Below are 26589 nucleotides of genomic sequence, written 5' to 3'. Positions count from 1 at the left end.
ACACAATACACTGCCAGCACCATACAAGATATCTTCAGAAAAGATTCATCTGCACTGTAATACAAAAGCCTTAGACATTTTACTTTGCTCTATTCTTTTAAATAATCTTTTCCTGCTTCCTGTAGAACTAATTTGGAGATAATCTTCCACTGGCATGTTGTTTTACGTCTAAAAAGATAATACTGATCTATCTGTATTTTGCAGTACAAATGGAAGACTTTTAACTTTATGTGTAGAAAGAGATAAATGTTGGTAATGACTATGAACACCTGACAATGAGTCAATTAGATTTGGTTGGTAAGAGTGATGGATCATCTGCTTTATAGTGGCTGTTCATTGTTGTGATGGGAGTTTTTTAAGATTCTCATCTATGTGAATTCAAGATTTTTTAATGACAAGCTTAGTTTATTCCCACCCAAACTAACCTGTATTAATAGCAGTATTAGTTGTTACAGTAGTAGAAAACACTAGTGGGGGCTTTGTGTAAGTTGTTGATGCTCATACCATAAAAATACTGTAACTCCTTATAATGTTGGGATATCTACGTCTCTTGTATAGTAGTGTAACTGTGTATATTCCCCCCAGAACAGAGTTCACAATACGCAAAAAATAGCTGAAAATGTTATCAACATTTATCAGTCCATTTACAGTATTTCACAATTCATAATTTTAGAAATCACAGTGACTCAAATAAACACAAATAAGGAGCACTCTATGGCCAGACAGCAGCAAATGTATAATACAAAATGAATGCTAAAACATATCCTTAACATGTTTAAAAAATGTCCTTAACATGTCATTATATAAAAACTTGATGTTTTTTATTTATATCATGACTGATAAATTTTAAAATCTGTAGAGAGATTTTACAATGATCAATAATCAGCACAAATCATGTCGGCAATCCTCTACATGTTTCAAGTTATTGCTGAAAATACCACTTGAAATTTAATAGCAACCTAAGATTTCTAAGTATTTATGTTTGCAGCTTTTCCCACTAGACTTCAGAAAAGAGGATGTTAAATAATGATTACAGTTGGTGCTTAAGAAGAAGGAAAAACGTTTTGGACTTTCTTGGTCATACTGGGAGCAACATTATTCTCTATGACACTTGGATTTTTTTTTTTAATATTGCCCGGTTCAAATTCACTGTGTTGGACAGGACTGGCAGCATTTACTAATATGCATAAAAAGAATACACAAGATAAAACACAATTACACTACACAGAGGAGACAGTGGATGGTGGTACTAAGTATAGTAGGAGCAGAGGGGTAAAGAATAGAACCAGTTAAGTAAAGGCTCTTCTAAAGAAGGTTTTGAGTCTGGATTTGAAGGAGTTTAGAGAAGGTGACTCTCTGATATCCTTGGGGAGAGTTCCAGAGCTTGGGGACATAACAGGAGAAGGCCCTATCACCCATAGAATGTAGACTGGCTTGGGGGACAGTCAGGAGACCAGAATGTCAGGGAGAGCTCTTTCCGGACCCTATGCAGACGACACAATCCAGGGTAGTGGGAAGAAACACGGGGGAAAAAAGGCATGCAGGAGATGGGAATTAAATCAGGGGGACGTGTCCATGGTGTGCTGGTGGTTGGGGGAGGGTTGGCCAAGGCAAACAATCCAGAAGAAAGTCCAAGGGGGAATCCAAGCAGAGGCAAAAGTCCAAAACTGGGCGGTCCATCCAAGACAAACAAGATTTAAAAACAAGAACCGGGTCGGAACCGGCACAGGAATGGGAACGGGAACTAAAACCTTAATGGGGCCAGGCGCTTCCAGGTCCCGGACTCGCCTGGTATGGAAACCAATGCAGAGCCTGGAATAGTGTCAGCGTCCGGCTTTTAAGGGGGAACTGAAAAGGGGCTGGAACAGGGAGCAGGTGCGGGAGATGAGAAACAAACAAGGAAGGGCTGGAACGCCCTTAAGAGGAGGGGTTTACGATCGTGACACAGAATTAGAAGAGTGAAGGTTGCGAAGTGGGGAGTAGTCAATTCGAGAGAACACAAATGTGTTGATCAGCTTTTCAGCCACAGTTACTGATAACATAGGGTGTAGTCTAGCGATATTCCTGAGGTGAAAAAAATATATTTTGACAATATGCTGCACATGTGGGTCAAATGTTAAGCCAGAATCGAATATCACCCCACGGTTTTTCAATTTAGACTGAAGCTCAAGTACAGAACCATCTACAGATAGGGTTACAGGATTGGCTTTACAAAGTTGATGGGGGGTGCCAATAAGCATGAATTCAGTCTTGTCATAGTTAAGATAAAGGAAATTGTGAGTCATCCGAGTGTTTATGTCAGAGATGCAATTAGATAGAATAGAGACAGCCACATCAGTGTCAGGTTTGATATGGAGGTATATTTGAGTCTCATCAGCATAGAAATGATAGCTGAGGCCATGTGATCTTAAAACTGACCAAGTGGGAAAATGCAAATGCTGAAGAGCAAGGGGCCCAGTATTGAGCCCGCAGGAACACCAGACTTAACAAGACCAATTTCAGACCTCTGAAAAAAAATTCATCTTTAGGATTCTTTAAAGAGCTTAGAATTAATTACGAATTTAAATTTTGTTGACATATCACCAAGTTTTCTCCTAATCAAAAATTCAATTTTTAGTGCATTTCAAAAACAAAAGATGATTATATATAACCGAAACTCCAATCTGGTAAGGAAACGCAATTATTTTCCCAGCAGTACAATTCTATCCTATTTCTGTTCTGATGAATGAACATGAAGTATAATCTTGCCGGTGTTCTTGTTGGTTTCCATACGCCTGTGAGCATCAGAGACCTGGTCCATGTTGTAAACACTGTCAATCACAGGCCTAAGAGGAGAGGCTGAGTCTGGAGAGAAGTGTGGCAGAGTCTCCTCTCTGAAGGCCTTCACCAGCGCTGCTTTATACTGGGGAGAAACACAGGAAAGAATCATACAGTCATATAGGAGGCATGGATCTCTTACTGAAAATCTATCAATTATTAACTAAAATACATGACCTCATGTGTACCTCATACCCAACCATTGCTCAATTTAACTTTTTAATGCCATGATCTCTACAAGGTCCACTGAGAAAATTAAAAACTCAGGAGCACCTGATTGTGCACTTGAATTGCTGACTCACCGATTGACTGGTCAGTAAATTACAGCAAAACATGTGGCGATTGTTTTTCCCAAAATCTTAAATCGTCAACACTTTTACTTTTCTCAGCCCCTAACCCCCCTCTCTTAGTATGGAAATGCCAACCGTGAAGTCTGTACCAGCATGAGAGAGATGGTGAGAACGGCATATCTTCTTCTCCCATGCGCACTGTTGAGAAATTCCCAGTTTTCGTACTGCAAGCTACAAGGCACCAGCACCGAACTGTCTCACTAAAGACACAGGTTACAAGCAGGTGGTAGGAACCTGGGGCTGATTTAAGCCCACTACAATTGTGTACCACACACTACCACTGCCTTTGGGAATCCTAGTCAAAACTGGCAAAAAGCATCATCTAGATTCTTCCAGCAATCGTTTGGCTATAGAGCTCAACCTGCCCTCTAAAGAAGTGTCCATCTTGATTGAGCCCCTCATGAGCCCCACTGAATTGAAAAGCCTTCTACAATGTATAACAGGACTAAGTGCCCTTAGAAGTGATGTCAACCTACAGAACCTCCCCCTCTGAAATCTAAACAGTGAAGAACTCTGTCAGAGGAGCTGGTTTTGTGATGCAGCAGAGTACTCCACTGTCTAGAGACAGTAGGGTGTTTGCTGGCAACTACGATTGAATACTGGCAGGAGAAGAGCAGAGCTACCCTCCTCTCTGGTGTCGTGTGATCTTCTCCTGCAGCAGAAGAGCCAGGCTTTTGGAATGGCAGTTTAGGGAGCAGTGCTGTGCTTTGCAAATATTGATTTTCATCTAAAGATGAATCACCTCAATGAAAGGATTGCTGGCAGTAATGAAACAGTTTGTTTTAAAAAATACACCTGTCCATTCTCTAACTGCTTCATCAAATTCAAGGATTGTGGGGGAGCCGGAGCCTATCCGAGCAAGCCACGGGCACAAGGCAGGGTACACCTGAGACAGGACACCAGACCAGCACAGGGCAGACACACACACTCACACCAGGGCCTATTATCCCAGAAGTCAATTATCCTACAAGTATGTCTGCAGATTGCGGAATAAAACTGAGTCACCTGGAGAAAACTCACACAAACACAAGGGGAGCATACAAACTCCACACAGATAGCACTCCAGGAACTGAACACAGGACCCCAGCACTCTAAGGCAGCACTGTTATAGTATAAATGTACTATACACTGTTCATAAAATCATTCTAAATTATTACTTATCAAACATTCTGAAGAATTGCTCATTTAGGTCTATTTGCATTACCATCATGTACAAAATGTCCCTCTTTACAACGTGCTGTGCAGTAGCACACTGACATTTCTTAGACGTACCTCTAAGGTGCGGGATCTCAAGAGACTAGTGAGAAGCTGTCCTCTTTTGGACAAAAGCTTTCCTAGAATGTCTCCATGCACTTCACTTGCTCCCATTGTCCCGTACACCACCCATCTGCCATCAGTGCTCAGGCACTTCACATTCTTCTCCCAGACAGACCCCGCAATGCAATCCAGTATAACATCAGCCCCTCCACCTGCAAAAACAAAAAAAGCCACCGTTCAAAGACAGTAAGCCCTTGTATTAAAAATCTTTCTTTGCACCATGCAAATCTTCATCTTTTAAAGTCAGAGAGAAAAAGGGAAATGCGATACAAGGTTTTTCCTTTTTTAAAGAAAGGTGGGACACATGAAGTGTGTCCACTCTTATACAGTACATAAGGTCCTTTGAGATCCCTTTTGAAAATCTTTTATAGCAATGCAATGATTTGTAAAACTATTATTATTTGCTGGCATTTCCTTGTTATGTACAGTATGCATTTTTCCATGTCTGCTTGTGCATGGAGGAATTGCTATAATTTACCATACACTTGCACTTTGAAAAAGTTGAAAATGACGAGATGGGCTCCAGATTTGTAACAAACTAGTTATAAATCTAAGCAGCTAGTAAGCAGTAGCACCCATAGGGGATAAGTCTGGAACAGACAACAGGGAATGAGATTTCAGGCACCACCGTCTTGCCTCTCTAAGAGTGTTAGAAGTGTCTCAGCTTGAATTTTCCTACCTTATTGTATAACGCACTGTGAAGTATTCTCTACATTAAAGAGTATACAAAGTAACTGACAGGTACTGAAAGTAACCTGTGAAGGGGGTGTCTGTGTACTGATAGAGATGCTTGACAGTCTGCCATTGACATCACAGTAAGTTTGAGATCGGCCAGTGTTGTATGAGTCAATTTTACAAATATAGCTGCGGTTTAAAGCAGCCACTGCAAAGTAAAACAGCAGGGATATGAAATTCCAGTGGGATTCAAAAGTTAATTGTAAGTTGAGGTGATATTTTGAATCAGCAGCATGAAGGATTGGTTAGGACACTAAACATATGAATGGAAGGCTACAAGTACAGTTCTTGAGTGAGACATCTCTCAGATCTTCCAGCTATTCCGGTACAATACCCAGATGTATCAAGGGATTCAAATGTACGTTACTCTGGATAAAAGCACCAGCCAGCTAAATTAATAATAATTCATTATCAGCAGTTGACAGGATTCAGAGAGAGCTGCCCTTGCTAATGGGTGTGTTTACCTACCCTGTGTGAACTCCAGGGCTTGTTCAGCGAAATCTTCTTCCTTGTAGTTGAATCCAGCTGCTGCCCCCAGTTCTTTTGCCATCTTTAGTTTATCAGGGCTTCCGGCTGTTACTATGGGAACAGCTCCGGCCAGACAGCAGAGCTGAATGGCAGCTGTGCCAACCCCACTGGCTCCAGCATGAATCAGCACTGTCTCCCCCTTCTTCACTTTGGCTATCAAAGACAGCGGAGGGCATGTTAGAAGTTGAAAATCCACATAAAATGAATTGCATTTAATTCAAACCTGAAATGAGAGTCAACAGTAAAATGTTTCTCATTAAATAGAACGTTTGCTGAGACATACAGTAGCTTGGTGAATTGTATAGTAGGGTCTTCCACTGGCAAAAATTTCACAAAGCAAATGGCATTAATAAACTGTGTTGCTCTTAATTAATACGTACTATGATCATTAACTTACAGCAGGGTCAAAAACCTTTAAATACAAATGTATTTCATAACCTCCAGATGCCAATTTCAGATTTAAAAAAAACCTCCAGACTTTGTGATTATGCACATTTCATCTCAAATAAATGTATATTTGATCCCTGCCCTGAAGATTAATTTCATAAAACATTTCCATCCATACTTAATCATTGAGATTGAACCCTTAAAAAGGTTGTTATTACTAAAAGATGCTTTAATTTTTTAAGAACCGTGTGAGAGACCTTCATTTTGTTCTCCAACACGAAGATCTACTGGATGGTAACTGGATCTCCTGCACACAACTGGGCCTCCATCCATACCTACGAGATGTAAGAGCTGGAAGGCGGTCAGCCAGGCCTCGGGAATGGCAGCTGCCTGATGGAAGGTGAAATGGCTGGGCACGGGCATGAGAAGCTCCTCTGGTACTGACACGAACTCGGCATACCCTCCTCCAGACAGCAGGGCCATAACCCTGTCTCCTGCGGTCCACAGACTGTGGCATCCCGGTCCCAGTTCAGTCACAATCCCAGCAGCCTCCAAGCCCAGAATCAGACTGGCTCCGGGGGGAGGAGGGTACACGCCTCTTCTCTGTCTCCCAAAACAATACAGACCACAAGTGAAAAACCCACAAATAAACACACACTCCTATATTTAAGCATTGGTTGCCTATGAAATTACATATTCAATACAAAATCTTGTTACTGACTTTCAAGGATCTAAACAATCTGGCTCCATCATACATCTCTGAACTCCTCCATGTTTACACTCCCCCCTGGAGGCTCAGTTCAGTCCTCTACTCACAGTCCCCAGGATAAGTCACAGACATTTGATGACTGTGCCTTCTCTGTCCCTGCTCCCGTGTTGTGAAATGATCTTCAAAACTAAACTTAAAACTTACTTTTTCACCAAGGTCTGCGTCTGGATTGTCTACAAGTCAATTTGTAAAAACCTGTATGCTCTTGGCTTTGTTTTCTTCATTTACTTTTATGGTACGTTTTCTTGTCTTTATCTTTATCCATGATGTACAGCATCCTTGTGTTTGGAAAGTTGCTTTATAAATAAAAGTTATTATTATTAAGTGCAGTTCCAGTGCATGATATTATGACCTTAACAATGAGAACCAGAATTGAAAACATAAAATTCATACAAAGGTACTTGTTAAATTACTTTTTAACTTAATTTGTGATTAGTTCTTCATTTCTTTGAGGCTATATAACAAAAATGAAAACTACTAACAGACATCCCACAACATCCGGTATCTTAATCGAGCATGTTCTGTACATTCCTCACTCTTTCTGAAGCTACAGGTATGCGAAATGTGTAGTGATTGCATGGTGACAGTGAGCAACACTCTGTTAGAGGAAGCCCTGACTAGTTGAGATCAATGAGAATCCCACAGCATGTTTCACACCAGCAGAGCTGCTTTTCTTCTCACAACTGGCAGGCCTCTGAAGCTAAGCGGGTGTCTCAGTAAGATACAAAAAGAATTATGTGAAAGATACATCATAAATCACCGATGTGAGCCTGGTCAGTACCTGGATGGGAGACCTCCTGGGAAAGCTAAGGTTGCTGCTGGAAGAGGTATAAGAGGGGCCAGTGGGGGGTGCTCACCCTGCAGTTTGTGTGAGTCCTAATGTTCCAGTATAGTGACGGGGACACTATACTATAAAAATTGTGCTATCCATTGATGAGATGTAAAACCAAAGTCCTGACTCTCCGTGGTCATTAAAAATCCCAGGGTGCTTCTCGAAAAGAGTGTGTTTTCCAGCCCGGTGTCCTGGCTGAATTTCCCCCAGCCTTTACCAATCCTGGCCTACTAATAATCCCCATCTATGAACTCATCACTCTGTTCTCCTCCCCACTGATAGCTGATGTGTGGTGAATGCAGTGGCACACTCTGGCTGCCATCGCATCCAAGTGAGGGTTACACACCGGTGGTGGAGGAGAGTCCCCATTATTCATAAAGCGCTTTGAGTGGAGTGTCCAGAAAAGCGCTATATAAGTGTAAGGATTATTATTATACTGTATTTTACCCAGATGGGTGCTGCACTGAAACCTGAAAGTCTTTTGATAACAAACAATACAAACTGCAAGGAATGACTTCCATTTTTTAATTGTATTTTATCTGATGTTTTGGTTCCTTTTGCCCTAAGATCTCATCTGTAGAAACATTTATAGCAAACAACTATAATGTAATGCTATAGTTCGCACAGGAGCTAAGCCTATGCCCTTGGATACAAAAACATACAATGTATAACTGGAATGACTCACCATATTCATTTATCTAGGTATATAATTGAGGTGCCAGAAACAACTTAGTTTGTCTAAGCAATACCCCAAATCAATTATGTTTCCTCAATTTATAACTGTATTTTTTAGATTAAGCCAAAATTTACCTGAAGCAGGTCGGCTCTGTTTAAACCACTGGCATGAACTCTGATAAGAACTTCTCCTCTTTTAGGCTCAGGTCGGGGCACATACTTTAAAAGCAGGTTTTCCGGGCCCCCTGGCACATCTGAGCATACTGCCAACATATTTTGTCCTGCAACATACAAGACTGCTGTCTATTGGATAGGTACACATCCATAAGCAGGGCTACAGAAGAGAGGAAGTCATTAAATGTAAGTCATTAACATTAACATATAGCTGCATATTCCCACCACCCTTATATTTACAGGAATACTGCAAATTGTGAATTAAGCATTGTCAATGACAAAAATCAAAGACAAATGTTAAAATTTATTGTACATTAAACGTATTAATTTTTTTGTTGATATTGCTTACGCGTTTTAATTTTTTTACCTCTCATTGAAAATGTTGCTAGATGTGATTAAAAACATATTTTCACATGCTGTAGATTACAACTTTCATCCTAGTGAAAACATATCTGAGTGTGTATACTAGGGGTCTTAAATAAAATAAGCAATTAAATTCTTTTAGAGATCTGAAACGGCTACACACTTTGGCAATATCCTCCGTATACTACACAAGGCCATTTCTTTTTAACTTGCTCTTGTCCAAAGGTAACCACAGACACTTTGCATGGTAAGGTTCCGTATGAATTGGATACGATCACTGCTCATTCCACGTATTCCTGAATCCCACTGCTTAATCTTACTTGCTCTAGTTGTAGATACAATATATTAATCTAGAACAAGTGCTTCTAGTAAATGCCAATCAATCTTCTGCCTGTAATTCTCAGCTCAATACAATGTAATGTAATTCTATTGAAAATATACGTTTGTAAGTCATTTCTGTCTAGTGTTAATATCATGCATAATATAAGCATATTGTTTTGGTTTTGTTTTTTTTATTTTCTTAAGAATGGAATACTGGAGCAATTCATTTTTTGAGAATTGGGAAAGGGGTGTGAATCTGTACATTTCAGACTCTGTGCTGTACAAGTATTAATAAATTGGAATGTTACATTTCCCTTATAACTGTACAGGCTTCGTCTTATTATAGTACTTACAGAACCTCACAAAGCTACCGACGTTTTCAGCTGCAAAAGATGTTTTACAATTTGAAAGATGGAGCAGAATAGAATAACATCGAAAAACACTTCCACGAACTAGAATACTTCCAAACACATGTACACAAAGCTGAAGTCGGGTTTTTACACATACTTGTCTCATACATTCACACGCCTGAAAAAAAAAACGTTTCCATTAATTAAAACCGTCATTTACTGTTTGTTTGATAAGCATAAGATACATATATAGAATGTGATCTATATTCAAACAGATCGAATTTATTTATGTTATGGTCATACATATAGCTCTTTTGCCTTTGACTACTAAGCGTGTGTTAAATGAAACTGTTGATTGTTACAATTTGTGAAAAAGTGCTTTATGTTTCACAGACAAAAATTATTTTCGTATTACCGAAACTAAGTTGCTGAATAACAGACTAACTTCTTTAACATACCTGAGTCCTGAGTAATTTGTTGCTACGAATGACAGTATAAGTTCTACTTCCCGGTTAACAGCAAACGTCCCTTTTTTCAGAGTCGAGAGTAGACTCCAGGGAATGAATGCAGCTGCAATTTCAGCGCCGCCTGGCGATATTTGTTTTGACCGTCAGTAAATTTGAAAATAAATGACAAATCAAAAACCACTAGGTGGCGATGATGCCCCATGAAACGATGATATACCGTACTCTATACTAATTATACTCAAACCTCCAGTTTCCCGAGTCTCTTTATCTATTCTTATTTTGTACTTACCACGTGTGATTTTGAAAGCTGTCCTGATTCTACTTTTGGGAAAATGTGGAATGTGAGTAAAGGATTCAAAATCATTAAAGCCATTAAAAATATATACCCAATTGATTTCTTCAGGGGTACTGTTGAGTACCCCTAAAGTATATTTGCTGGGTTTTGATCCAACTGGGTCCTTAATCACCAGTGCTAATTTGTGCTTGTAACTGACTCACTTGCTGGTTTAGCCAACAAACATGCAAATCAATTATGTACTCATAGCAGTACTGGTGATTAAAGCCCCATTTGGCACAAGAACCAGCAGACACAGAGGTACTCCAGGACCAGGACTAAGAACCACAGACCAGAGGATATGAGTGGAAACTCCTTAGAAGAGAATTGAAAACGTAGAATTTGTGGCACTCTTGTACTTGAGGGGTTGTGGGTCTCCGGAATAAGTGACCAACTGTATATTGTCAAGGCTAATTTAAGAAACGTAAGGAGCTACAAGGGCTGAATGGCCTCTTGTCATTGGTAACCTGTCTCATGTTCTAATGACCCCAGCAGTGTGTTTTAAAGCGAACATCTCCTATAACAATGGTACTGGGATTAAATCTCGTGTATCTAAAGAACGTGTTCTTGGTCACATGACCATGCCCCTCATTTTGTTTCCACATGAATGGCTTCAAACATAAAAAGACCACATTACACTTTGTTTACAAGTCCAAGTGCCATGGCAGCAAATCCATTTTTACAGAAAGGCATCTGCTTAGATTCTACATTTCAATAAGCAGGTATCAAAGATACATTACACAGCTCAAATGTGTAGAGACAAAAAGCGTCCGAGGTTGCATTTAAATTCAGGTAAGTGCATTTTAATAAAATCAGAAGTTGACTTTTTTTAGTGTCACTGTTTGTTAAATTGTATTTTTGAAAATACCACTTTTATCCTTTATCAACGATCTTAAGTTTTGTTCTGTATTTTTTTTAATTGTCTACCTACTTGTAACATTACACAAAATTGAGGCACAATCCTTTAGTAATAATATACCCCTACACCAGTAGGCAAGGATATTTTTATCAAGTGTATAATTTTTGTAAATAAGACCAATTTCCAGTGTTCTGAATTTTAAACAAAATGATCAATGAACAAATATTAACATGCCTTAAGAAATTACTTTATCAATTTAATTACAGTGCTCATGACTTGAAAGACATAGATTGTGAACATTTTCTTTCACGATAATGTTGCATTTTAATTAGCATATTCCATTTTAACGCAAAGACAAATATATTCCCATTTTGTGCAGAATTCATTTTCAATGCTAACTTGATAGATTGCATTTAGCCTCCACTTGTTCTGTAATGCAATCAATTAAACTCCCTATAAACATCTGTGGATAATTTTGGACTAGACTTCAATCAGTAAAAAAAAACATTTTTCAGCAGTATCTGACACTTCAGAGCTGGAGGAATGCTATTGCCTCTTTCCCACTTTCTGGCTTTGAACCAACAAAACATCGAGTTATGGTGCGGTTCGTGTTTCCATAGAATATGTTAAATGGTCCATCATGTCTGTGTTTAATTCAGTAGGGAAGCAACACCTCTGTTTTACCTCTCCTTTTGTTCTTTAATCAACAAACACTGCATGTAGAATCACACAGCTCCAAAAAAATCTGACCAGAAGCCTCAAAACTGCACGTGTATTCTTCATCATTAACCTCACAGAGCACATCTTTGAGCGGCCAATGCAGGTCCTGAAGAACTGCATTTCTTTTGTTTTACCCAAGGCTTCCTCAAACTGTCACCTTAACTGGGATCAAAATGGTCAAAATGAACACTTACTTGAAGCATGTGTTCAAGAAGTATCTATAATGCAGGACTAGACACTCGTAACGAAAGGGTTGATAATCCTCGAACATGTAAGACGAAGCAGAATTTGTGCCCATGATTTCTGATGTTACCTGGTTTATTTATTCATCTCGAATTGTGGCAGTGTAGAATTTACCTGCTTCTCGTGCAATGGCTTTCTTTTCCTTGTAGTTCTGCCATATACAGTACAATATTAATATGTTTTATTGTACAAAGCATCTTGGGTGCTTTTAAAGGTTTGTCTTCAGTAGGTATGAGTTTGGATTCCATCTAGTGTGCTCATCAGGAAGGAAATTATACTCTGGTTAATATTCTACTGTTTGATCAATCGATATGGCTTTTTTCATCCTTCAAGAACAGTACAACCAGTTAAAGTGGTTAAAAGGAGTGGAATTGTCCTCTTTAGCACAATATAATGTGGAAGCATATAAACCTTTAAAAGTGTAATATAATCATTTAAACTGTTTTAAGATTATTTTTTCTCCTTTAACTCTTAGTACCCCAGACTCAAGAGCATCATGCTTAAAAGGGCAGATAACAGGGCAGGATCTGGACTGTCAGCAGATGTAAGGATGATGAACAAAAATTTAGAAGCACGGCTTCAGAAAAAACTGCAGCACATAAACTTCAGGTATAGAGTTGCCTCTGCAGCACTTTATGATGAGACCTTGGTTATTATCAAAGAACACACAAAATTACTCCACTTGAAAGGCAGTGAACCCCGGGCTACTGCTGACAACACAATGAAGGAAATAAGGGAAAAGAAAAAAGGCATCTATAATTCGCCATGTTCCTTGGCAGAAGAGTTCAAGAGACAGAGCAACGTGAACTTTTCTCCCAGGACTCATTATTCCCAAAATGGGAAATCCTCCCTGAGATGGCAGCAACCTTGGTCAGCATACAGTTTGAAAATGGACTCCAGACTGGAACCTTGCCTCATCTCAGCTGAAGGTATATTTTCCAGCTATATTAATAGTGGAGGTAGACTTTCTCTAATGACCTGTCCTGCTCCAAGGCCCAAATCAACCGCCTCTCTTCCAGTTAGATTAGAATCAAATTCTCCGGAGACTGGCACCCACGTCTTCTCTTTAAATCAACTGAAACACATCGCCACCATTGACAATATCACCAAAAAGGAATTGGAGCGACAAGAAGAACTTCAGAGGCAAGAGAAGAAAAGGCTGAAGCTGCTTGTGCAAGCCAGCATGAGTCAGAAAATAGAGGCGTTTCTGAGCAAACTCAACCATGAGGACAAGAAAGCAAAGAGATCCGATGACCCCTGGGAGTGACAGATTAGAATTTTTTTCACCCACTCTGTATTCAGCAAGTCTTTATTTTTTTTTTTGTTAAACTACAACTGCTATGTAAACAAGCTTTTTTGGAAGGAGCACCTTCCCATAAAATAGTTCTGTGTAACACAAATGCTTCTTTTTACAGTATATTTCTTTAATAAACATAAAAAGTATTGAAGAACACTGTTTCATTACAGTGAATTTTACATTAGAGTGAAAGTATGTAGCATACAGTACATCAAAATATACCTTGAGGAAAACAGGATCTAGAATTTGGTGTAACCTGAAAATAATTGGTCAAACAGGAAAGGTATAGAGGTCTATAACTGTTCAACAGCCAGTATTATAGTTTTCAAACAAATTCCAATTACTGTATTTCTGGAATAATATTGCAATTTTCTTGAGTATTTTTAAATTCTTTATCAATTGAATAATAAAAATAATGCTGTATTTCATGCATCTAAAAAGTGAAAATATGTAATGTTACTAAATCCTCGAGAATCAGATAGACAAGATCCTTGGGTACGTTTCTTGCAATCAAAATTAGTTCTTAAATATTTCAATGCCTTGCCTTTGCTATCGTGTGATATAACACCTGTTATGTGGACTAAGCAGCAGACACACATATAGCCCCTTCATAACATACTGAAAATGAATTCCTCAAATCTCATTCCTCATTCACTCCCCTTCAATGAATAATGCATTTTATTTTAAAGATGCTTTACCTGCATTTGTTGTTAAGGTGGAATTTGAGACACGTTCAAGAGCATATGTTAATCATTGTCATTACGTTCTTGCTTAACAACCCATATACATGGATAATACTGTAAATTACATACCTGCACTTTACAACAGGGGTCCTGGTGAGACATTTTTAACTACAATAAATTAATACATTGATTTTAAATACATATTTTATAGATTATAGATCCATCCCCACATTTTCTAACCGCTTTATCCAATTCAGGCTCACGTGGGAGTCAGAGTTTATCATGGCAAGCAACAGGCTAAACGCAGGCAGGCAGTCCTTTGCAGGGGGCACACTGACACAAATACACACGCCAGGGCAAATTTTCCCAGAAGCCAGTTAACCTACCAGAATGTCTTTGGATTGTGGGAGGAAAATGGAGCACCAGGAGGAAACCCAAGCAAATAAGGGGAGAACATACAAACTCTACACATGTAGCACCCCAGATCCAGAATTGAATCCAGGGCCCAGTGCTGTGAGGCAACAATGCGAATCCCTGCTCCACCACCCATTTTTATAGATCATTCAGAATAAAAATTGGAATACTATTCAGCCCTCAAGGACCAAAACTGATCAAACTGAACAAAATACTTGCTTACTTGATCAATAATTTACAAGTGTTCCTAAAGCCTACATGACAGCAAAAATTGTGTTAAACTAGTCAAACAAAACAATTAATGGATGGATCATTGGAATGACAGGTAACTACTTTTGCCTTTGGGTTTAATATTTGAATATCTTAGTCTTTAAAAAGCCAATCAAATGTTGCCAGGCGTTTTAATTTAACATATGCAAAGGTGTAATGCTCACTCAAGCCCAACAAACCAGACATTCAGTGTCCACTACATTTACACAAATATTTACATGTTATATACACGAAGACGAAAGATTGTTGCAGAGATATAGCATCATAAAAGGAGGACTGAATTAAACAAATTGTTACCTTCAAACAAAACCACAAAGGTTTGAATGTGGAAAGTGTAAGTAACACCCATGGTAGATTGCAACTATGCTGTGAAAACAAACATTGCTAAAAGTCCATAGGAAGCTGTAAGATGTTTCTTCGGATCCAAAAGAGAGCTGGTTTAAAGTATCCGCCCCTTCTTCTTCAGGTTGAGCAGGACCTTGTGTCCTGGAGTCTGCATGAACAGGGACTGGTGTTCGATCCATCTCGCTGTGAGGGAGAGCGCCTTGTCTGCACACACACATACAATCAGTCACAAGGTGGTCAAAACTTTCCATACGTCAGTCATCACACTGATCAAGAAGGATTTTAAACTAGAATACACAGTAAAACTGTGCCATAAATCCATAAAAATAAGTCACCCAAAAACCTCAGCAATGAACACAGAAAAAAATGAAAGTGTCAGGGTCTGAGCTTCACACACAGTACCATTAAAAAAAAAAGTTGCACAAGGAAATTACTTTTCATTCTTCTTCATTGTAATCCCTAGATTCACAAATACAGTATATTGGTATCAACCAAAATGACAACTGTTTTTGATTGTACAGTAAGTAAAATATTTAGTAAAAACTAAATATGTGAATAATTTCAGATTCTGTGGTTCATCAGCCTGGTTTTGTTCATAGATACCATGATCAACGGGTTTTACTACTGTTGCAGTTTTACCAATGTTGTATTCCTTCGCTGAGGACAATAAGTAGATGGGTAAAATGGTAATGATATATTAATTAACTGTTAATAAAAACATTTTTGTAATGAAATGCTTTGATTATTTATGTCTTCAATTATTGAATCACATTCTAGGAAGGCAGGTTTGTTGTGGCTAAATAAGGGATATTTTTAGGTCAAAAATCAATTTTATCTGCAGTTAAATTCTTAATTAGCTTTCAGTTTTGGTAAAGATGATAAGAACTTTAACCACATTCATTTGTCTCTATAGACTGCACTTTAACAATAGTTCTTTTGTCATTTTTGATTTTGTACATGTAGTGGGTACCTCCATAATTGTATTTCCCCCAAACATAGTATCTCCAAACTTTCAAATGGTACTGTATTTAAAGTGACAACGAGCCTTTCACTGTTAACAAATTAATTCAATTGATGGGTCCTAACATTAACAACAGTCACATAGCAGTAGCTGGTGCTTTTTAGTGTCACACGTTGAGATTCTGACCTCACAAACTTATACTGATGATGACGAGGTGCAACTACAGCAAGGATCCTCAAGTTCTACCTGATCAAATAATATCTTTGTTACTTTTCATTCAAGCCAAGGTAAGAATATGAGATTTACAGAAGCACGAATGATGCAAGCTAGAAGCCCTCCAGGCAGGGGTTACTGTACCTTCAGACTCAATAGTGACTCGTGTGGGGAGGCACCGGGTGAGGTCACCGTATTCCAGAATAATCAGGACTGAGGTCTCCTTTCCCACCTTATCAGAGCACATTATGGTCACCAAATTACAGAGGGAGTTCTTCTCCAGTACAGCCACTGTATCTCCCAATTGTTCCTGCAGGAGAGATGGGAAACTGTCACAGGAGAGAGGACCCTATGCAATGAGTAACTGGCAAACTGACTAGTTTTTCTCTGGGCAGTTTTCGCTTCCACCTAGGTCACCACCTTGTCATTTCCACTAGATACTAGCTGGGAAGAACGGACTACGTGCTGACAACAAATTAACTTACATAATATCTCTATTTGTCTACATAGAGCTATCTTTAATGGACATAACTGTATACAGCTTTGAGGTTGATCACCAAGTGTGGCCAATTCGCCTTATTTTCAATAAAAAGATGAGAGCAATATTTAAAAGAAATATTCATTGCCAATATAGACCTACCTGCAAGGCAGGCCTTTTTCTTTTCACTTTTTACCCTAAAAACTACAAAACTGAACAGTATATCTCAAATATTTTCTCAATACAGGAAGTGTTTAATGAGAAACATTTCAGAGCTTTAACTTGTTTTGAGGCAAGTCAACTCGACATTGCGCAGTAAATGCAACACGCAATACATCTCCTGGAGAGCAAGAAGTAAAAATGTCACCCCACGGACTAAAACCAGACAGATTTTGCATCTATGCTCCTGCACACATGCAGGATGCAGGATCTACCTGGAAGTATATTTCACATACTAACATCAAAGCTACCCAATGTCCTTGACAAGTATGCAGAGAGTTGAAGTACCATGACCCCACAAAGACTATGAGAAGTGACCCCTTATTCTGTTCCCTTGTACTGTATGGACTTTTAATTGAGACATTTGTGAGATATAGTACCTGTATCTGCTTGACCTGGTAGCTACGACCAGCAAATCCATTGAGGTGCTGGCTGAGGGAGCTAAGAAAGCCCAGAATGTCTGTTTGTAGGTTTTGCTTTGCCAGCTGTTCCAAAGGGATGAACGGAGGGATGTTGTGGCGATAGATCCTCAGGGTACGAGTCAAATCGATCTCCAGATTGTAAGAATCCAGGTACAGACCCTCATAAGCAGTTGATAAAGAAAAGCACAGTCCTCTGCCACTCCGAGTCTCTGTTATATCATAGCCACCTGAGACATTAGGATTAAAAGGATTAAAAGCTAATAGTCAAATTGTACTACCCAAGATAACACACTGTTGGTCTAATTGATTTGCTCACTGAAATAGCTTTCTAATTTGTGTGGTAAAGCTTTTTTTTAATAATTAGTATAAATAAACTTAATATAAATAAAATTAATATTGTTAAAGAGTGTTTGCATGCTTTTTAAGAATATATAGATGCCAAAAAAGTAAACATTACTATCTAGTTGAATCTTTTTTTAACTTGATCAAACGTACACCTTATCAAAAATATATTTACATGGATTTACATGGATGGGCTGAAGACAAGTGGCACTGTGTAGCACTGTATTTAAAAGGCAAAGCCACCGAGATCATACAGTGTAGTGTTAACTAGTCAACTAGTGTTAGTCAATATGTGTGGAGAAATAGCTAAAAGTGGCTGTGCGTGTGCTTAATGATGGATGTCTGAGTACAAGTGCATACATGCAGTATGTCAAACTGTTTTGCACACGTTTAAGATAATGTCCATATAACTGCATGAGTACGTACCTATGAGACGATGTATATCCAGAAAACTTTTCACTTGGGTCTGTCTGGCTTTAAGCAGGGACATGTTAACCTCAGGGATGGAATATTGTGTCTCTTCATCATCTTCTCTATTGCTGTTTTGTCCCTCTAGGTTCAACACTGCTGTCAACATCTGGAGCGACTGGGACACAAGACAACAGAACCGCAGAAAACAATGAAGATCTTCAGTGGCAGGTATAGAGGTACTAAAGCAACTACTATAACTTAAATACAATAAAAAGTGGAATAACAAAGCTGTTCTTTCGTGTACAGAACTAAACATTTGATCTAGGCCTATAGCTACAATGTATTCGAATCAGAATTTCATCCTAATTTGGAGTTTTGCACATTTGCATTTTGCATCAGCCTGAGTTATGAATCAGATTAACAATTTCTGTCATTTCAGAGCTGAAAAAAAACAGGTTAACAATACTCACAGCTCATTTAACCTAAACCTGCTAATACATAACCTGTTAAGGAACAGCTTTGCTAATACGTATTCAGAGACACTTACAGCATTCAAGCAAATATGATGCAGAACTACATTATGAAACACGAATCAGAAGATACAAGCGGAAACTAAAGTCCATTTAAAACTGAGAAAAGATGGTACTTATTTACACAAAGGGTTGTAGGAATATGGAACTAACAGCCCAGCCATATTGTTGAGGCCAGTAGTATAGCTCCTTTAATAAATAATGAGATCTATGAATCTACCAAAACAAACAAGTTAGACATGCCGGATGGCATTCTCTCTTTTGAAACCGCAATCTTTCTGTTCTTACGAGAGCCCTAGCACCGATTTTTAGCTAGATAGAGAGGTAGGGTTCCTCCCTAAGCCTGTCGCACTCACCATGGTGGAGTTGACCTTGGCTCTCAGCTGGTCCCTTTGAGCTCGCAGTCTCTGCACTGTGGCTCTCAGCTTCTTCACTCTGCTCTGCTTCTGCAAAGTCTGCTGCTGGTACTGGCTCAGCTTGACAGACTTCTCTTCCAAGACCTCCAGGTGAGCCAGCACACCTGATCAGATGACCAATTAAAACACTCATCCACTTTATTGGACAACAGCAAAGAGACAATCAGCAAAATGGAAATAGATAATTAAGTGAAAACTGGAATAAACTGGAATGAACACAGCATACTACAGTTCTCAAGGACCAAAAATGACCATCTGTCTTACCTAATTACATCTCATGCTCAGTTTTATATTTTAATTAATTTCTCTTATAGGGAATACTTGCATATTTTACTTCTGCAATGTGACATGCTTAACACTAGAGATACTCGTTAGGTTCTTGCATTATCACCCTCTGTTCAAAATTCCACATTTTCTGAAAACAGTTAGACTGTATTCATTAACACCATTTGGCTCACATGTTAAGAAATCCAGCAAATTGAATGCTTTCTCACTCCTATGAAAACAAATACACCTGTGATATCCTGCAATTTAAAAGCAGAAGAACTTGGAACAGGCAGGTTAGTAACTGCGGTTATAAGAGAATAAACTAAATATTTCATGCTATAATAGGATTGGCCAGCCCTTTGCATGAAGAGCTACAATCAAACTGGTTGAACAAACAGATCAAATTACCCGATGAAGTAAAGTTGTCTTTTATGGTTCAAACACTGTTTACTCATTCAGAGATTATTTGAAACATAAGCCAGAACAAACCACCATCTTTCCAGAGCGGTGATTTAAATGAACAAATGACCAGTAGATCCCACATACTTTATGTCTTCCAAGATGTATATAAAACTGCTGGTTATTTTTTTCAGGAATGGGTGGCACGTAGGTATTTAGAAAAATGTAGTTGCTTGTTTGGAGCACAGCTCAGACGTTGCAGATTGAGACTGGGCTATTGCGTTAACTTGCTGTGACCTGCAGTATCCTGGTGGTGGCATAAATATGACTCAGCCCCTCTAAGGCTGGGTGAGTGTCATGTTTTGGCCTTCATGTGTGCTTCAGTTTTCAGTGTCATCGCTAAGAGCCTTGTCTCCTGTGGACACTGTGGAAGCAGCAGGCTAAAAATGTGGATTGTACACCCATCAGATTGGCAGGATTATAATTTGTGTGTAGGTCAGGTCAAAAAAAAAAAAGAAAGAGTGAACAATCTCACATTTAAAACATGAAATGCAGAGCTGAAACTATCCGATATCAAGATTTTTGCAGATCTGCTACAAAAAGTTAGTGTTGGTGGCCAAAGTACAATAACTTCTTTATGCTGCACAATATTTTTAAAATTTTTAAAGATACTTAAAAACAATTAACTTAAAGGGGAACTGCAGTCCCAATTGCTCAGACTGTTTTTTAAATCTCTGTAAAAAAATAATTGATGTTCTAGAAGAATTTGACCAATTTTGCATCAAATACGAAATCATGAACTTTGTGAAAGTACTGTAAGTCGCCATTATGAACTCACATTCAAGCTTCCACAAATTGTGATGTGATGTGGTCCTTCCTGCTCACTAGTCACTGTAATGGCTAATGTAATCCGATGTACAAGTGAATAAGTACAGGTTGTGTAGCAGATATTTCACTGCAGAAATATTCTAACTTGATCTGCATGCAGAGTTAACAAGTAACTAGTATTTGTCAGCAAAACCATCTCAAAATCAAAGAGTAACATTTCTATTGGGTTAAAAGAGATGTATGCACAAGTCTGTTTGTTTACAATGTAATAAGGCTGCAACGTGTCACAGGAAGTTTGGTTGCCTCATTCTGAATTGCACAATATGGCGCTGCGTTTAGGAAACTACCTTGTCTGAGCATCTCTCTTGCTTCTTCCATTGTCTTGCTTTCCACAGGTCTGAGACACTGATTGCTCACAGTACTGCAAAGCAAATAAAGCATAATGAGTCACAGGGATACAGAAAACAGCAGAATCTCTTTCTTAATGATTTAATTAAGAGTTATTTTCAGACTAGTTTTAAAGTTGTCCTATTTTTAGCCCTGACCACAATCCTGCCTCCAGAGTGTAACACTTAAGTCATCTTAAAGTTTTAATACTTAGGTTTATGAAAACTGTGCAGGGCATATATTTATAATGTGTCTTATTGTGTGTGGACCTGTAGTGTTGGAGTACAGTCTATTTTAAAATAAAACAAAAAGACTACATCTTATGCGGGTGACAGTTGGAGGGGAAGGAGGGACAGACTGTGCTAAACTGTGCTTATTTGTATCTTGCAACTTTTATATTGAATTGTAACAATTCAGAAGACTTTACTGGAACATAAGTATTATTAGATTCAGCCTTCAAGGGGGCTAAAATTTCTCACTTACATATGACGTACAGTAGCAAGATAAATACAATGACAAGCAGTAATAGTTTTAGGCTATATTTTTGTGCCTGTCCAGAACACTGTATTTAAGATGTCAACAATTGCATTTCATTTTCTTGCACAAAGCATATTTTTACTGTGCTCCACCAGTCAAACAGCAGTTATTGAAAAGGGATGGGAGATATGTTAAGTCTTTAACTGAACAAGTCATCTGATTATGGCTAAAATTAAACTGCTCTAAGTGTTGAGAAATTAATTACTTAAATGTTACTGTACTTTTAAAACCTGCTGGTGGGATACTCTCCAGAATTACAGCATGAAAGTATAATCAAAACCTCAATAAAAAAAATAAAATACCAGCTAATGAGCGAGGTTTTCTTGCTCACTGTTTAATTTGAAAAACAAGAAACCTTACAAAAGGGTGAAGGACATCCAGCCCAACTAGTTAATTTGGTTACATCTGCTTCTTTAAGTTAAAAAACATTGTTTCTTTCAGCATCAGGGCGGAGTAGCCTGTTCCAACCTAATACAACGAGTTTTATATGCGCTTCTCTGTAGTTTTCAATTGTGTCCTCTGCCTCCTGTTTCACTACAGACTTCTGCTAGGTTGACTTTATCAATGTCTTTGATGACTTGATTATAATAATACTGCAGATTATTGACATTAAAAATATATACCTATTTTCCGAACACACCACTACAAAATTGTAAAACCGATAGTGTTGTTGCTGTTCTGTATCTGAACAGAAAAACGGTGCAGGGACACATTCCTGCTATGTGTATGAGTTTGAGTTTGTGTCAACCATCACTGTACCGATGTCCAGCGCGTTTAAACGTGTTCTTGCTACTATGCGGATATCTTTAACTTCCAGCTTTAAAAGCGTGTACTGTAGTTCACCTGACATGTTTACGGCTCGCTAGAATTAATCTGTGCTTCCATAACGTTAGAATACATAATTTAATAAAGTATTGTTTTAAAATAAAACTAGTATTGTAAGATTTGCTACACAGCCAGCGGTTTCATTCATAATACTGTGAAAATATTTTTGTAAAAAAGTCATTTTTAAACTACGTTTTATCACTTGATTTCTTTCTTAAAAAGATAAGACCCCGCACAAAAACTACACGGTCATGACAATATAAACAGTTTAAAACGACAGAAACCGATATCGTTTGTGAGCTTTTTCATAAAGGCCAACAAAACTACAAAAAAGGAACAGATGAAATAGTGTAAAATGTATGACTTCTTACTGTATACGGTTATAACTGCAGTATGTACGCATGTAAACAATTCCGTACCACAAAAAAACGTCTTCTGTTTTCCTTCTCCACGGATGCAAATTAAAATTGGCGCTCTGACTGACAGCTCAACTTTCAAAAAGGCCCGGTGCGTGATGTCAATCCGGAAGGGGAAGGTACGGTAGTGACGTCATGCTATAGTACCAACAGGATTCCCTTCCTCTTGTCGTCATCCAATAATGGCAGCGCCGGTAGCCTGCACTGGGTCTCCCAGGTGTCTGGTGCAATACGTGGTGGTAAGAGCGGACCTGGTACGGACACTGGCGTGGCCCCTGGGTGCAGTCATCACCCAGGCCTGCCATGCAGCTACCGCTGCCATACACTTGAACTACAATGACCCGGACACACAGGAGTACCTGGCCGAACTGGACAGCATGCACAAAGTGGTTCTGGAGGTGAGTTTAGTTTAGTTCCAAGTACTGACTTTTTCAGTTATTGTTTTAAAATCTGAAAATGTTGCTAATGTGATGCAAAACAAACGCTAAATCGATGTATACACATTTGTAATTTTAGAATTTCTAAACCTGAAAATTAATGGCTTTAATGTAGGACAGCAATAAGCAGTTGCTTCGCTTACTGTACTTGCAATACCAAGTAAAAATAATAATAATAATTGCTTACACTTATATAGCGCTTTTCTGGACACTCCACTCAAAGCGCTTTACAGGTAATGGGGACTCCCCTCCACCACCACCAATGTGCAGCATCCACCTGGAAATGGAAATGTCCTTTCGGTAGTATTGTGTATTGTAATTTTCATTAGCTTTTGCTGTCAGACAAGCATAAAAAAGAATGAGCCAGCAGCATGCTTTCAAATGACCTGACTGACATAAATCCTTGTTAAACTAGGACAAGTGAGTGGGCCTTTGCAGCACATTATTAGCATTTTTTTTCTAGTTAGTTTTGATGACTGAGGTATATACACAAAGAGAGAAGACAGTAGATGGAGGTACTAAATACAGTAATTGCAAAGGGGTATACAATACAACCAGTTAAGGCCCTTCTAAAGAGTCTGGATTTGAAAGGGTTTAGGGAAGGTGACTCTCCAATATCCTTAGGGACATAGTTCCAGAGGTTTGGGGCATAACAGGAGAAGGCCTTGTCACCCATAGAGTGTAGACAGGCTTGGGGGACAGATAGGAGATCAGAATTAGAAGAGTGAAGGGAGTAGGACAATAGTAGCTCAGACAGGTACTGAGGTGCGAAGCCATGGAGAGCCTTATAGGTGTGCATGGTTATTTTAAAGTTGACACAAAACCTGACAGGAAGCCAATGCAAGGACTCTGGGACAGGAGTAATGTGATCACTTGCAGTAGACATTGGCCAGGATTCTGGCTACCGAATTTTGGACATACTGGAGCTTGTTCAATGTGGATTTAGAAACGCCAGCGAGAAGAGCGTTACAGTAGTCAGTTTGGTAGAAGACAAATGTGTTGATCAGCTTTTCTGCAACAGTTAGGAATAAAACAGGATGTAGTCTGGCAATATTTCTGAGGTGAAAGAATGACGTTTTGACAATATGTTGCAGGCGTGGTTTGAATGTCAAGCCTGAATCAAATATCACCCCCAAGTTTTCCAATTTTGACTGAAGCTCAAGTACAGTACCATTCACAGGGTTACAACATTGGCTTTACAAAGTTGAAAGGGGGTGCCAATAAGCATGACTTCAGTCTTGTCACAGTTTAGATTAAGGACATTTCATCCATGTTTTTATGTCAGAGATGCAATTAGAGAGAATAGAGACAGCCACAAAAGTGTATAGTTTGGTATGGATATACATTTAAGTATCATCAGCATAGAAATGATAGTTGAGGCCATGCAATCTTAAAAGCTGCCCAAGTGGAACATGTAAATGCTGAAAAGTAGGGGGCCCAGTATCGAGTCCTGAGAAACACCAGACTTAAAGCGTCCAATTTCAGGGCTAAATCCACCATGAGAGACAAAGTGACAGCAATCAGTGAAGTAAGATTTAAACCATTTAACAGCAGTGTGAGAAACGCCAGTCTCAAGATGAGAAAATAAGATGTCATGGTTCGAGAAGAATGAGGATAGAAAGAGAACCAGAATCAGAAGCTATTAGAAGACCGTTAGTGAATCTGACCAGGGCAGTTTCTGTGCTGTGAAGTTGTCGGAAACCAGATTGGAGAGGTTTGAAAAGGTTATTTGTAATGAGATGTTTTTTTAACGGATAAGATAAGATCACTTTATTAGCCATATACAATTTCTTGCATTAGGAATTTGTCTTTTTGCATACCCCAACTTGCTTTCTGTAAGACACACAGACAGGGAGAGAAGCTTGGGGTCAGAGCGTAGGGTCAGCCATTTATACGGTGCCCTGGAGCAGTTGGGGGTTAAGGGCCTTCCTCAGGGGCCAAACGGAGTAGGATTCCTCTACCGGCCGCGGAATACGAATCGGCCACCTTCCAGCCACAGGTGCAGATCCTTAGCCACAGTGCCACCGCTCCGCCCACTGAGTTGCAACAGCACGTTCTTCTGTAAAACACTTTGAGAAGCCACCATTAAAGGTGCTATATTAAATAAAGTTTTTTATTATTATATTAATATAGCAAGGGACTAGATGCAACACACAGAAGTCCTTGCCACAATGTTCATGTAACACTACAAAACTATTTCTTAAACGTCAAAGAGAACATATCCCCTTTTCAAAGATTTGCATGTTTGATTGTCATTCAACTATTTCGCCTCCTCTCTTAACTGCGGCTCGGACTTCTCCCCTGCAGGCTCCAGATGAAACTGCTCTCTCCAGCTTATCGGAAACGCTGAGTCAGAAGGGTGTGGCACACAAGCTGTGGGTGGAGCAGCCCGAAAACACGCCCACCTGCCTAGCCTTGAAGCCATACCCGAAAGAGACTGTGCAGCCTCTTCTACGAAAGTTTAAACTCTTCAAGTGAGAGCGCTCCTGGAGGCACAACAAGGAGCTGGTATTAGGAATTGAGCACACTCTAGTCCCATCTTGTGCTCTTATACCAAGAGACCAGGACTCCAGCCAAGCCCTGTCGGCCTTCTAAAATAACAAGGAGTGAGCGTGTGCATGTAGCCACATTAGCTGTGACTTAACTAAACATTTGTGCTGATAGGAATCAGCCCTATTATATTCAAATAAAAGCATTTGTAGCTATGTGATTCAGCTATTCAATTTCTGATCATTATCATACCAGTTAGTTTGGTTTATTTTATACTAGAGTGTTGTTTTCAGTGCCTCTCAATATATCAGACCAGTCATTCTGAATTAGAATTGTCTATTTAAAGTATAATCTTGCAAAAACAGTAATAATATCCACACTTATATTATTGGCCACTGGATTTTAAAAAAGTACTGGAACTTGACACTTTTTGACAGCACTGTTTTGTTAAGTCATTTATTGGGGGATTAATATTTTTTATTTGCTGCTATAGATAATAATATTCGAGGAAATTTTTAGGGATTAATTCAAACCTGTTTATAAATGTATTTTAATTTTTTTTTCTATTTTATACCAGTGTTTACTCCTGCTGAAGCAATCCGTTTAATCCAGTTTCAAAGTTTTAATTAGTTATCATCCTAATTAACAGTATCAACTTAGTTTTGCTTTTTTCTCGCTGGACTTCTACTGGCTTCATCCACCAAGACAGCTTTTAACTATCTGGGGCAGAATTTGACAGCTGACAGCAAACACAACACATA

The 26589-nt window shown here is 38.9% G+C and overlaps 3 protein-coding genes across 5 annotated transcripts; 1 reads left to right on the top strand and 2 right to left on the bottom strand.

The window, feature by feature from the left end:
* Nucleotides 1-611: 611 nt before the first annotated feature.
* Nucleotides 612-10146, bottom strand: tp53i3 (tumor protein p53 inducible protein 3). Of its 3 annotated transcripts, none has more exons than XM_088940024.1 (6): nucleotides 10077-10146; nucleotides 8546-8691; nucleotides 6470-6737; nucleotides 5688-5900; nucleotides 4440-4636; nucleotides 612-2902 (listed from the first exon to the last, which is right to left on the bottom strand). In XM_088940024.1, the coding sequence occupies exons 2-6, from the start codon at nucleotides 8681-8683 to the stop codon at nucleotides 2708-2710; spliced, it is 1011 nt and encodes a 336-aa protein (XP_088796150.1). In that variant the 5' UTR covers nucleotides 8684-8691; nucleotides 10077-10146; the 3' UTR covers nucleotides 612-2707. The 3 variants fall into 3 exon arrangements, with proteins under 3 accessions (XP_088796150.1, XP_088796159.1, XP_088796169.1); XM_088940033.1 differs by having other exon boundaries at nucleotides 8546-8744; nucleotides 10077-10136; XM_088940043.1 differs by lacking the exon at nucleotides 10077-10146 and having other exon boundaries at nucleotides 8546-8783.
* A 3394-nt stretch (nucleotides 10147-13540) lies between these two features.
* Nucleotides 13541-22510, bottom strand: cenpo (centromere protein O). The gene is made up of 6 exons (XM_088935899.1): nucleotides 22420-22510; nucleotides 19183-19346; nucleotides 18312-18471; nucleotides 17502-17770; nucleotides 16569-16734; nucleotides 13541-15454 (listed from the first exon to the last, which is right to left on the bottom strand). Exons 1-6 carry the CDS (start codon nucleotides 22508-22510, stop codon nucleotides 15345-15347), a joined length of 960 nt encoding a protein of 319 aa, XP_088792025.1. The 3' UTR covers nucleotides 13541-15344.
* A 504-nt stretch (nucleotides 22511-23014) lies between these two features.
* On the top strand, nucleotides 23015-26041 carry ptrhd1 (peptidyl-tRNA hydrolase domain containing 1). The gene is made up of 2 exons (XM_088909722.1): nucleotides 23015-23299; nucleotides 25646-26041. Exons 1-2 carry the CDS (start codon nucleotides 23084-23086, stop codon nucleotides 25814-25816), a joined length of 387 nt encoding a protein of 128 aa, XP_088765848.1. The 5' UTR covers nucleotides 23015-23083; the 3' UTR covers nucleotides 25817-26041.
* The last annotated feature ends 548 nt before the right edge of the window (nucleotides 26042-26589 follow it).

Source organism: Atractosteus spatula, chromosome 2 (genome assembly GCF_055471065.1).
Source record: "Atractosteus spatula isolate fAtrSpa1 chromosome 2, fAtrSpa1.hap1, whole genome shotgun sequence".
In the NCBI taxonomy this organism is placed as follows: domain Eukaryota; kingdom Metazoa; phylum Chordata; class Actinopteri; order Semionotiformes; family Lepisosteidae; genus Atractosteus; species Atractosteus spatula.
This window is presented reverse-complemented; position numbering and strand designations above follow the sequence as displayed.